Source organism: Microcebus murinus, chromosome 9 (genome assembly GCF_040939455.1).
Source record: "Microcebus murinus isolate Inina chromosome 9, M.murinus_Inina_mat1.0, whole genome shotgun sequence".
Lineage (NCBI taxonomy): Eukaryota > Metazoa > Chordata > Mammalia > Primates > Cheirogaleidae > Microcebus > Microcebus murinus.
The window spans coordinates 86,612,262-86,626,218 of record NC_134112.1 but is presented as its reverse complement, the minus strand read 5'-3'; the positions used below and the strand labels follow the sequence as shown (position 1 = coordinate 86,626,218).

Here is a 13,957-nt window from a genome sequence, read left to right as displayed (position 1 = left end):
GAAAACTTATTAACCAAGATTATATCTCATGATACTATGCTGATGGTTCATCCATCTTCCCAATCTTCTAGCATGTGCTAGGCACAAAATGAGACTATGTATAATTGTAATTGAGTTATAAACTCCAAAGAACTACTGAAAATGTACATTAGAAATACATATGCTCTTCTAATAACATCATGAGTGATAAAAATTATTTTGGAGATCTGTGATGTTAACACTGATGTAGCCAGGGAGCTATTATCTAATTATCAACATATTAAAATCACAATAAGGCCTTAATACCAATGAAATCTCATGGGTTACTCAGAAAAAGTCTTCACAGCCAAGTGAAAACTGAAACCTCAACATGACCAGTTAAGTTTGAAGATAATCTGTTTTACTTATAATTTTTTAGCATTTTATTTGGAAAATTTCAAATAGGTGTCTAAAAATAGACTAATACAATGACCCTCTATATGCCTATTATCTCATTTCAATATTATCAATTTAGGGTCAATCTTTTTTCATATTTTTTTTTAGAGATGGGGTCTTGCTATGTTGTTCTGACTGCTCTTGAAATCCTGGCCTTAAATGATCCTCTCACCTTAGCCTCCCAAAGTACTGGGACTACAGGTGTGAGCCATTGTGCCTAGTCAATTTATGGTCAATCTTGTTTCATCTCTTGCTTCCCCTTCTCCACTTATATTACATTGAAACAAAGTCTAGACAATTTAACATTTTACCCATAAGTATCTCAAGTACACAACTCAAAAAGATACTTAAAACACAAAACAAAAGTAAATGACATACACGACACCATTATCACATCTTAAAAAGTAATTCCTCAGTGTCAAATATCCAGACAGTGGTCAAATTTACAAGTGTCTCATAAATGTCACGAAAGGTTTAGGTTTTGTTTTTTGCTTTTTATCTTTTGTGCAGTCTGTGTGCTTAAATCCAGATGCAAATAAGATCTGATACCATCTGTAGGCTCCCCAAACATCTTTCTTATTTTTCCCCTTTGCCCCTTTTTTGTTTAAGAAACTGGGTCTTTTATCCTTTAGTTTTCCACAGTGTGGTTTGGCATTGCATCTCAGTGGTTCAGGTTACCACATTCCAGTAGCATAAGTTATCCTCTTTCCTTCAGATATACTAAAAATTGGTATTAATAGTTTGATCTAAAGGCTTGATCTGACTTAATTGAATTTTTTAGTAAGAGTATGTCATAGCTAGTGTTGTATCCTTCCATTACACTGATTACTTTTTTTAAATTTTAATATAAAATTGCTACGTAATTTTGTGGCAACCTCGTTTTGGAAAAGAATTTCTACATAGTTTATTCTCTTTGATTGTCATGGTGACCAAAACACATAGTGTGTTACTGAAAGTACATTTCATTGCCTTGAAAAGGGTCAAGAATAGATAAAAGCCAGGATAAACTCAACCAGAGGAAAACAGATGGCTTGGGATTGTATTTATTGGCTTATATTTTGTTTTATACTTTGAAATAAAGTATGCATAGCTACTCATAGCATAGAAACTCCTTGAGAACAAAATATTTTCTTAACTCTTTATTATGACTAATAATATTTACTAAAATTATTAATTGATGTTAAATATTATTAATAATGACCAATTCCAAACCTTTGCTTGAACTTGGAAACACTGGAATTAAAATCGCAAAATAATCTATTTGACAACTACTTCTTAAAGACTAATTAGGTAATAAGGCAACATTAATATATGTATTATTTATATATATATATAATTGAGTTTTAATGCCTAAAACAGCACACTAAAATTTTGTATAATGAAAGTGCAAACACACTTTTTTTTTTTTTTTTTTTTTTTTTTTGAGACAGAGTTTCGCTTTGTTGTCCAGGCTAGAGTGAGTGCCGTGGCGTCAGCCTAGCTCACAGCAACCTCAAACTCCTGGGCTCAAGCGATCCTCCTGCCTCAGCCTCCCGAGTAGCTGGGACTACAGGCATGTGCCACCATGCCCGGCTAATTTTTTATATATATATCAGTTGGCCAATTAATTTCTTTCTATTTATAGTAGAGACGGGGTCTCGCTCTTGCTCAGGCTGGTTTTGAACTCCTGACCTTGAGCAATCCGCCCGCCTCGGCCTCCCAAGAGCTAGGATTACAGGCGTGAGCCACAGCGCCCGGCCCAAACACACTTTTTATAAAATAAGAATGCAATAAACATGTTCAATAAATTTTTCAGAAATCTAGAAGTAGGAAATACTTTCTAAAATTTGAGATTTTTGTTAAAACTTGTCTAGATTATTTCAAGAAGTGACCATCTCTACAATATAAGATAAGCTATTCATCTTTTGTAGCCATTTTTTAATGCAAATTAACACAGGGTATGAGCATATAAAACCAAAGAGATTAAGTAGCCAAAGATCTGGGACTTGAAAGGGTTGTGAATCCTAACCTATTTTTATCTACTATTCTATAGCAAATTATAGCCTACTCTATTGTGCCTGTCAAGGCACAAGATTAAGGCAATGGTATGGAAAATTATAGTATAGGAATTTTATTAATAATAACTGTCACATAGCCGCTTAAAAGTTTAAAGGGTAACTTAATGTCAGAAAAGTCCTGAAATAGGACTTATAAATGAATAGGGTATGTATAATTAAGAAAAAGAATTTGTACATGAATGTAAAGGCTAATTAGCTATCTATCAGCTCTAACATAAAAAAAAAAAAAAAGAGTAGCCAAATAAAGATTCCTAATACAAAAAAAGCTTTCTGCAAACTCTTGGGAACAACATGATACGGTGAACAAAATGTTCCGGAATTATATAATTGATAAGATAAAATCTGTTGACACTTTAGGACTAGAAAACATTGACATGGATTGTAATCTTGAACAAAACCTTCTCAGATTTACCATAAAAACCTACAGAAGTGACAATTCTTTGGGCTTCAAATTGCAAGTATAGTTCTCATCTGTTAGAATATATCACCATTAGTATGATAATTATATGAATGTAAACAGCAGAATAGGGTATGTTATAGTGAATTAACAGATTCTTCAAAGTCAGGATTCCACATCTGTTTTTCCTTTTTCTTTTTTAATTATAGAAAATGGGTTATGTATGCTAGAATGTAGTGGTTATTCAGAGGCCCAGTCAGGACACACTGCAGCTTTGAACTCCTGGGCAAAAATGGTCCTCCCACATCAGCCTTTGCAGTAACTGGGACTACTGGCACATGCCCAGCACACATTTGTTCTTAATTGATTGAAATATTTTCTTTCTAATACACTTTATTTAAAAATAATATTCTTTTAAATTTGACACAATGTGAAAAATTAGTTTGTGAACAAACCAAGAAGTAAAACATATAAAAATGAAAGTAATAGTAAATTTAATTCTTCTTCTTTTTTTTTTTTTTTTTTTTTAAGAGATGGGGTCTCACTCTGTCACCCAGGCTGGAGTGCAGTGACATGATCATAGCTCACTGCAGCATCAAACTCCTGGATTCAAGTGATCCTCTGCCTCAGCTGCAAGTAGCTGGGACTACAGGTACATGCCATTTACACTCTGTTGCTCAGGCTGTTGTTGAACTCCTGGCCTCAAGCAATCCTCCCGTCCTGGCTTCCCAAGTGCTAGGGTTTACAGGCGTGAGCCACCACACCCAGCAGCAGTAAATTTCAATTTAAAAAAATATTTAATATGATATTGTCATTTCAAATTTTAAACTCTTACTCTGAAGATAAAATGGCACTGTCACTGGCTCCAAGAAAGGTAAAGAATATTTCCTAAAACTTATTTGGGAGACAAGAAAAGAAAAAGTTTGTATTTCACCATTACCTTACGAAGTCTCACTTAATATAATGCAACTCCAGATATCTTCATATGCTTGTGCTTTTATATGTCAAAGATAACAGCCTTTCCAAAATTTCATTAAGTGCTCATATGCTATTTCTGATAACAAAATTATGTACAATCAATTTACCTGTCACATCAGGTAGCTGGGAAATTCCCCTCAATGCCAGTGCCCAGGCAAGTCTAACAGTGGCTTGCAGCCCAGGCAGTTTCCAAGGCTGTGAGTCTTGAAGACGAGAGTGAATTGTTGCAATGTACTGTCTCTCTGTCAGCAGTGGAAGTTGATGAATCATATCTGAAAACACAAAAATAGATCACTTTACCACACACTAGCAAAATAAATTCTCACTTTTGATATACAGGAATAATGTCTAATAGTCAGAAAATCTGAGCATACATACCAAAAAATGACTAATTAACATTAACTTTTAACATACCAAAAAGTACACTACTATTAAGGATTATACACAAACTAAACATGGAAAAGGAAAATAATAATCCTAAATTTTAATTTCACTATTTTCAGTGAATTTTACAAGTATATAATAAACAAGAAAAAAAATTAAAGCCACTCATTTTTTCTGCATATGAAATTTTTTTCCAGATCTCCCTTTGAAAAAGAATCTGCATATAAATCCTAAAATATAAATCAATGCTATCTAAAGGCTAAAAGTATTTTATCAACTTCACAGAAAATACAGGCCAAACATAATATAATATATTACTGAAATTATAGTCATCTCTTAGAATGTTTTCATGAAAGATTTGAAAATGTGAACAGTAAAGAAATAAGCAATTAAGTAAGCATGTGTAACTCATAAACATGTATTATATATCTTTTAATACTGTCCATTCCAAATCCCATAAAGACAACAGAAACAATTAACAAGTTGGTAATTATTTTTTAAATATGATCTTATATCTATTCAAATATGAATGAATTACACATAAAGGAATAGAATAGACAATTTTTTAATTTTAGTAGTTAAAATATCACTCTTCTTAAGTGTTACCTCCACAACTTAAAATCTAATCTTTTTAAATAAATGTATGAAAAGGTATAAAATTCAATACCATCTCGTTCCTCTGTGCTTTGTTCTATAAAACTGATATCAAAGCAGTACAGAAGCGCCATAAGAAGAGCCAGATTCACAGAATCCAGAGAGCCATTAGCCTCAACTGTCACTCTTTCCAAATGTCCAATAAGGAGGAGGGTGTCATCTTTGCCTAAAGGTGACTGGCAAGCCCAGGCAAAAAGGCTTTCTGCCAGAGACTGCCTGCACTCCTTGATGAGATCAGAAACCTAGAAATAAAAACATATAATTACCAATAAAAATAAATTACAGTGAAGCCTATAATATATTCTAAAATATTAGTATGAACTATTTTTTATAAAGGCTAATGAAATAAACCTATCTTAATCCACAAGTGATCCTAAAAAAATCTCACCTCTGAACAAACTTTATTGTTTATTCCTTGTCCTTAAGTTCCTTAAAAGATTGGGATGACCAATTTCTTAATAGTCACCAATGTCATTATTAGGTGACTATAATTAATAATTTATTATATACTGCATTTTGAAATAGGTAGAAGAATGGATTTTGAACATTCCCCACACAAATAAATAATAAATGTTTGTGATGACAGCTATGCTAATTATCCTGATTTGATTATTACACAATGTATACATATATCAAAATATCACAATGTACCCTATTAATATGTACAATTATTATGTGTCAATTAAAAATAATAATAAAAGGCCGGGCGCGGTGGCTCACGCCTGTAATCCTAGCTCTTGGGAGGCCGAGGCGGGCGGATTGCTCAAGGTCAGGAGTTCAAAACCAGCCTGAGCAAGAGCAAGACCCCGTCTCTACTATAAATAGAAAGAAATTAATTGGCCAACTGATATATATATATAAAAAATTAGCCGGGCATGGTGGCACATGCCTGTAGTCCCAGCTACTCGGGAGGCTGAGGCAGGAGGATCGCTCGAGCCCAGGAGTTTGAGGTTGCTGTGAGCTAGGCTGACGCCATGGCACTCATTCTAGCCTGGACAACAAAGCGAGACTCTGTCTCAAAAAAAAAAAAAAAATAATAATAATAATAATAATAATAAAAGCAAAAAGAAAGATGGTAATTGGGCATGGTGTCAGCTACATAATTCTTCCTGGAAAAATAAAATAAAAACCCAGTATAATAAAAAGTGTAACAAAAAAATACATCACTAATTTTTCTTTGCCTATACTAAAAGAATATTCTAATTGTCATGATGTTTCTGCCTGTGAGATGTGACACAGACAACCCATGAATTGATTTCATTGAACCCTTGCCTCTTTACGGTGCTTTTCTCTGCCCAAACCTCTCTCCCGCTGTAGTTTCTCAAACTCATTATTCACATCAATCTGTGACACCAGAGTAAGGACTTTGTAAGTCAATCCTTGCTCCATCAGCTCATCTGTAAAGCGTGTTATCATGGAAACCAGCTCTGGACTGTAATGAAAAGAAATCAATAAACAAAGCTATATTAAACAATATTACTTCTACTTCTTATAACAACAGATAGAGCAAACACTCTTGACAATAATATCGCATTACTGAAAACAACCAGGATGAATTGTAACCTCTTTTCACCTTTCCTAAATCATCAGGTTTCAATAAACTTCTAACCATAAATAACTGAATTATTTTTTATTTGTAAACAAAATAAAATAGGTTTAAATTGTTATATCATTCTTGACAGAAAAAGGGAGTAAATTGCTCAACTCATGTATTTTACTTAAATTATACAATACTAAGAGGATATTTTTGTTATTTCTAAAATTATAACTCTATAAGTAATTTCAACTTGACCCTTGAAATCCCAAGAAGCAAACAGACCTCAGTTCTAGGGTCCATGTCTTTCCCCGTCTAGATTGTATCAAGACTTTCAGGGAATTGGCAATGCACCGCTTTCCATCCCAGTATAAAAGGACAGCTACTAATCCTCTGGTAAGGCCAGGAAAATGTGGCTGTTGGTGCTCTCCTAAAAAAGGAAGTTGAGAAATCATTTAGTAAATAAATACATATATGTTTACGATGAGACAAAAATCACTATACCAATGTTCAGTTCAAACAATCATAGAAGCTCAGAGTTTAAGGGGTCCTAAGATTCTTCTTCAAAAATCCTTCCACTGTTGCACAACTTGCACAAATATACACAAAGAGCCATCCAACCTATGATTGAACACTAGCAGTCACATGGAATTCACTCCTCTTCAAACTCTCACTTTTACCTTCATCTGTCATTTACATATACTAGGCAAGAAACTTTCAGTCTCACTATGGTTCGTGAAATCTCATTTTATTTGATGCTCATTTTACTCTCTCTCACCTGAAATCTTTCAACTATTTGGAAGTTTCTTCGCCCAGAATCTTCTCTGAAAATTAAATAACCTTTTTGTACATTTCGAGTTCACTTACCCTTTTAATTGCTCTCCTTGGAATGAGTTCCATTTTATCTTTTTAGAGCACTTTGCCTACAGTTCTAGTTTCATATCCTATAGCTTTCTTCTTCCCTTACTCCAATCACCCCTCCACTCCACTCCATTCAGTTCCCCAAATTCATCACCTTGCTTCATCCTCCTGTACAGGTGATTTCTTCTGCCTGGATGCCCTTCATCCTCCTGAATGCCCACCTATTCCACCCGATGCATGCTTACTCATTTTGCAACATCTACCTTAAATCTCATGATCTAGACTTCTCTGTATAATCCAAGGTGAATTTAATCCCATTCCCTCTGCATCATCTCTAAGTCTTGGAAAACACATTGCATTAATGCACTTAATTGTGTCAAAATTATTTGCTTTCATGTCTTTCTCAATTACTAGATGATGAGCTTCTTTATATTATTAGTTGAGGTTTTATTTATCTTTATGTTGCCAGAGTCTTAAGGCAGTGCCTGGCACATAGTAGGCACAGAATAAATGTTTATTAACCAAAAGTTCTGACTTAAACTCTAAATACAAGCAGGCTGGGCGTGGTGGCTCACGCCTATAATCCTAGCACTTTGGGAGGCCAAGGTGGGAAGATCGCTTGAGGCCAGGAGTTGAGACCAGCCTAGGCAATAGCGAGACCCTGCCACTACAAAAAAACCAAAAAAATTAGCCAGGCATGGTGGTGTGCACCTGTTGTCTCAGTTACTCAGGAGGCTGAGGCAGGAGGATCTCTTGAGCCCAGGAGGCTGTATTGAGCTATGATGATGCCACTGCACTCTAGCCAGAGCAATAGAGCAAAACCTTGCCTCAAAAAAAACAAAAACAAAACAAAAACACATAAGCGTGTTTAGTTAACATGCCCCTCACCGAATGGGAGAACTACATTCCTCAGACCTCTTTTAATACAGACTTAGTCAAAAATGATTTTGGCAGCCATAAAAATATCTTTAGACATACTAAACTTTTGTGTAATGAAAATGCCCATATTATAAAGAAAATGTGGTGTATACACACACACACACACACACACACACACACACACACATATATACACCATGGAGTACTACTCACCCATGAAAAGGAACAAAATAATGTCTTTTGAAACAACATGGATGGAAGTTGAAACCATTATCCTAAGTGAAGTATCTCAAGAGTGGAAAAACAAATGCCACATGTTCTCACTTATAAGTGGGAGCTAAACGAGGAGTAAATATGGTCATAAAGTGGTGTAATGGACATTGAAAACTGAGAAGGGGGGATGGCCAGAGTGGGTGAGGAATAAAAATCTACCTGTAAGGTACAATGTACACTATTCTGGTGACGTGAACACTAAAACCCCTGACTTCAGCATTATACAATTCATCCATGTAACAAAAACATGGATCGCCTTGCAGTGCCTAAATTCATTGAAATAAATAAATAAATACAAATGCTCAGATTTTCTTCACATGGCTCTTCTGTTATAATTAAAATGAACTGCTCATTTTATGGAAATTTCAATCTTTTCTCTATGTAGCAGCCAGAGAAATAATTTCAAAGTTTTCTGGGTTATGTAGCATTTCCATTTAAAGTCCTCAACAATAACTTTCCATTGCAATTAGAATAAAATCCAAATAATTTCCATGGCCTATAAAATCAAACATGACCTGATTCCTGCTGTATCACACCTTTCTCCACTCTCTTCCTCATCTATGATGTTCTAGCCACAGTGGTCTGTTTATGCTTAAACAATGCCTTTGTTCCCACCTCAAGCACCTGTTGCTCACTCTGCCTGGAACAGCCTTCCCTAAGAGGTCTGAGTGGTTGGCACCTTCTCATCAGTCAGTGCTCATACCAAATATCCTCATCTCAGAGAGGTCTTTTCTAAGTATCCTTTTTGAGGTACCTACATCCTACTACCTTGTTTTATTTTCTTCCTACTACTGTTATTGAATTATCTTATTTTTGACCTATTCATTCATTATCTGAATCACCCTCTCAAAAAGAAACTCCAAAAAAGCAGTGATCTTACCTCTCCTATCACTATACGACAATAAATGTTATGTGCTATTAAACTTCGGAGATGCAACCAATTATTTTTTGCTAGTAAATTATTAATATCATGTAAAAGTCTATCTGAAAACAGTTCAATTACCTTTAACAACTCTGATCACTAAACTGAATTATTCCCTTTAATCAAAGATAACCAAAAGAATATATTTTTGAAGATGGTTTTGTCAAACTACATCCTTAGGAACTATTATGGAATCTGGTGGCCTAGTGGCTCATGCCTATAATCCTAGCACTTTAGGAAGCTGAGGCAGGAACATTGCTTGAGCCCAGGAGTACAAGACCAGCCTGAGGGACAGTGAGAACCTATCTCTACAAAAAATAGAAAATAGGCCAGGTGCGGTGGCTCACGCCTGTCTGTAATCCTAGCACTCTGGGAGGCCAAGGCAGGCAGATTGCTTGAGGTCAGGAGTTTGAAACCAGCCTGAGCAAGAGCGAGACCCCGTCTCTACTATAAATAGAAAGAAATTAATTGGCCAACTAATATATATAGAAAAAGAAACTAGCCAGGCATGGTGGCGCATGCCTGTAGTCCCAGCTACTTGGGAGGCTGAGGCAGCAGGATTGCTTGAGCCTAGGAGTTTGAGGTTGCTGTGAGCTAGGCTGACGCCACGGCACTCACTCTAGCCTGGGCAACAAAGCGAGACTCTGTCTCAAAAAAAAAAAGAAATAGAAAATAAAATAAAAAATTAGCTGGGTGTGGTTGTGTAAACCTGTAGTCCCAGCTACTTGGGAGGCTGAGGCAGGAGGATCACATGAGCCCAGGAATTGGAGGCTGCAGTGAGCTATGATTATGCTACTGCATTCTAGCCTAGACAACAGAGCAATACCCTGTTTCAAAAAAAAAGGTCAGGCGTGGTGGCTCACACCTGTAATCCTAGCACTTTGGGAGGCTGAGGTGGGAGGATTGCTTGAGCTCAGGAGTTCGAGACCAGCTTGAGCAAATGCAAGACCTCCTCTCTACTATAAATAGAAAGAAATTAGCCAAACAACTAAAAATAGAAAAAATAGCTGGGCACAGTGGTGTGTGCCTGTAGTCCCAGCTACTTGGGAGGCTGAGGCAGGATTGCTTGAGCCCAGGAGTTCGAGGTTGCTATGAGTTAGGCTGACGCCATGGCACTCTAGCCTAGGCAACAGAGACTCTGTCTCAAAAAAAAAAAAAAAAAGAGAGAGAGAGAAACTACTATGGAATCTAAACAATATATTTTAAAATATCAGTGAATAATTTTCTAATTCTGTACTACTTTACCATAGTTTCAGTTAGACATCAACCTACCAGCAAGCAGAAGCTCAACAGCTGCCAATTCTCCAATATCAAAAAGGTCACTGAGAATAAAGGCTTCTTTAATGAGCTGTTCAGGAAGAAGTCGGGTTCCCTGTTGACCTTGGATGGCGACTCCCTCTGTACTGGCTTTCTGAACCTTCTCATGCTGTTGAACATTTTTTGGCTACAATGATAAAATTGTAATCATAATGAAAATACCACATTGGAGAGAGGTCCTGAAGTGTTACCTACAGAAGTTTATTCATGATAACACAGCCTGGTAATATGACAAACAGAAGTATTTCTTATTAATAGTCTATATTAGACCTTTATGAGCTAACATTTTATATTACCTTCGACTTTTTATGCTAATACTACCTTTGCAATAACTGTTTCTGCTAAACTCTGAACTACAAAATCTGGAGAAAACACAAAATAACATACTATTTTTCAAGTTTCTAAGGAATTTTTTCAATTATATATTTAATGAATTAAAATAATGATGTTTTCAGGTCAAATGCAGTAGGCTCACACCTTTAATCCCAGCACTTTGGGAAGCCAAAGTGGGAGGATCACTTGAGACTAGGAGTCCAAGTCCAGCCTGGGTAACATAGCAAGATCCCATCTTTAAAAAATAAAATAAAATACATTAGCCAGCTGTGGTGGCACACAGGAGGCTGAGGGAGAGGATCACTTGAGTCCAGGAATCTGAGGTTGCAGTGAGCTATGATCATGCCACTACTCTCTAGCCCAGGCAACAGAGTGAGACCTTGTCTCTTGGAAAAAAAAGTCTTCAAGTGGGAAATAACAAATGAATATATAAATTGTCAAATTACCTAGTTGAGCAAATAATATTTAGTTAATATATTCTATAAAATGTGACCCTGTTTCCTAAATGATTGGTTCAAATATTTAGCAAATGACATATAGAATTAACTGAAAGACTGAAAGATCATAAAATCTTAAAATTTTAGACCTTGAAAAAAGGCTACAAAGGTCATTTATTCCTGCTCCTGTACTATAGATGGGAAAACTGATGCCCAGATAAGTCAGATAACTTGGCTGTGGTCATACAACTCTTCAGTGGTAGAGCCAAGATTGGAACTCAGCTCAACTGGCTCCCAGGCTAGGGCTCTTTCTACTAAAATAAGCAAAAAAGGCCAAAAACTAAAAAGTCATTTCTTGTAACACAATCCTATAAATAGTTCATAGACAGTCTTGTTAGTATATAAAAAAGAAAATTGTCAAACAGCAAGGAAAGGAGTTACCAAATTTGAATCCCCTCCACTGAAATACTGTATTCCTAGCTGCAAAGAATTTCAAGATGCAATCATTAATGACATGCAAGAATTAATTAATTCAGCTAACACAACTTACTTAAATAACACTATGAAGATTTAAAATGCTAAGATATACCTGGAAATAAGTAAAATCATCAATCTTATCAAGCTTAGATGTATTATATACAGGTCAGAAATTCTAAAGCAGCTAGTATTTCTAGAATATACTGAATTTCCTAAATCATCTTCAAATTTTATTAAGTTTATCTCTTAGCTAGAGATAAATACAATATTAACTTCCATGGAGAAAAAAGGAAGATAATAATTGCTCCTAGGAAAAATTACATTTTAAGAGAAAATCACTGAATTACTGGAGTAGACAAGTAATACATTTTGTTGACATGCATTAAGAGTATAATTTGCTCCTTCAATCTTATTAAAAAACAAAACAAATCCAAGAAGCAAAAAAGAAAATTTCCTACTGGGTTTCTGAACAATGAGATGAAGTCAGGTTTGTGTTTCTTCAAAATCATGTCAAGAAGGTGAACAGCTTCAGGTTGTCTTCTCCAAAGAGCACTTCCCACTGTTTGCCAAATGTCTTTGTAAGGACCCCATAGACTAGCAGCTAGAAAAAAAAGAAAGAAAGAAAATCAGCATCAAAAACTAGGTAAAACACACAAAACAGTACCTGGCATGTCACAGGCACTCAGTAAAGGTATGTGCCTTTCCTTCCCTCCCTCCCTGTCATCCAAATGAAAAGCAGGACTAGGAAAGTACTCAGATTTTAGAAAACTGAGAAGCTGAAAAATGTACTTTATTTTGGCTAAGGCAGTGGCTATTAAAAAACACCATATGGAATACTTTTATAAACTCATATAAAAAGGATCACATTTATTTATTTGTTTGTTTAGAGACACAGTCTCACTCTGTTGCCTGGGCTAGAATGCCATGGTGTCAGCCTAGCTCACAGCAACTTCAAACTCCTGGGCTCAAGTGATCCTCCTGCCTCAGCCTCCTGAGCAGCTGGGACTACAGGCAAGAGCCACCGTGCCCAGCTATTTTTTCTATTTTTAGTTGTTTGGCTAATTTATTACTATTTATAGTAGAAAGGGGGTCTCACTCTTGCTCAGGCTGGTCTCGAACTCCTGAGCTCAAGCAATCCTCCCACCTCGGCCTCCCAAAGTGCTAGGATTACAGGCGTGAGCCAATACGCCCGGCCGATCACATTTAAATTCATAAATGTAATAACAATAATAGGGAATACTTAATGAACGTTTGCTAAATGCTACTAAGCATGGTCCTAAGCTTTTTACACGTATTAGTATAGCTCATAAAACCCTATGAGGCCAGCATTATGTCTTCTGTCATTTTATTATTATTATTATTTTTTTTTTTTTTTTGGCAAAAATACACAGTAACCAATCTGTCATTTTATACATATGAAAATTGAGGCAGAGAGATCAAAACACTCACCACCAAGGTCACACTTGATAAGCAGGACTTGAAACCACACAGTCTGGCATCATAATGTAGCCTAAATTATAACTAAATTATATTGCTCCTGTACAGAATCCTTAGAACGTGAAAATGTTTGAGGAGATGAATTTAGGTATTTCAGAAATACCTGGTACATAAATAGTCTGGTAAGTAGAGAAAGACACACCTAGGCTAATTCATCTAAACTAAGGAAACCAATTTACCTAAAAATATTTATGCTCCAAAAATGAACAGTAAGGTATCCTAGGGGATAGGAGAAATAATCCTAGTCTTTAAAAAGTTCACAATCAAGTTTGGGAGACAAAATGTACATAAGTAAAATGTTTCAGTAACAATACAAAAAAGAAATATGATTTTTGCCACAAACAATGTAAGAATTTCAAAAGGTCAAAATGATGGTCAAAGATTGCTAAGGGATGGCTGCACTTGTGCAGCATTTGAAGGATGGGGAAAATCTGGGTGACAAAGAACAGACAAGGCAAAGTGTGAGCAAGGCTCAAAAACAGGTATGAAAAGTATGAAAGAAAATTCACAGAGCAGTAGCAAAGAGGTCAGAGTGGGGACTTT

The 13,957-nt window shown here is 35.7% G+C and overlaps 1 protein-coding gene across 1 annotated transcript in view; it reads right to left on the bottom strand.

Annotated features, from left to right (window-relative positions):
• The window catches only part of NUP205 (nucleoporin 205), a 74,661-nt gene that overhangs the window by 52,706 nt on the left and 7,998 nt on the right, over nt 1-13,957 (bottom strand). Inside the window, exons 2-7 of the mRNA XM_012744712.2 lie at nt 12,376-12,518; nt 10,626-10,797; nt 6,704-6,848; nt 6,157-6,316; nt 4,898-5,126; nt 3,954-4,118 (exon numbers count right to left, since the gene is read on the bottom strand). Coding sequence (XP_012600166.2) covers nt 3,954-4,118; nt 4,898-5,126; nt 6,157-6,316; nt 6,704-6,848; nt 10,626-10,797; nt 12,376-12,518 — 1,014 coding nt within the window. The remainder of the gene's footprint in view (nt 1-3,953; nt 4,119-4,897; nt 5,127-6,156; nt 6,317-6,703; nt 6,849-10,625; nt 10,798-12,375; nt 12,519-13,957) is intronic.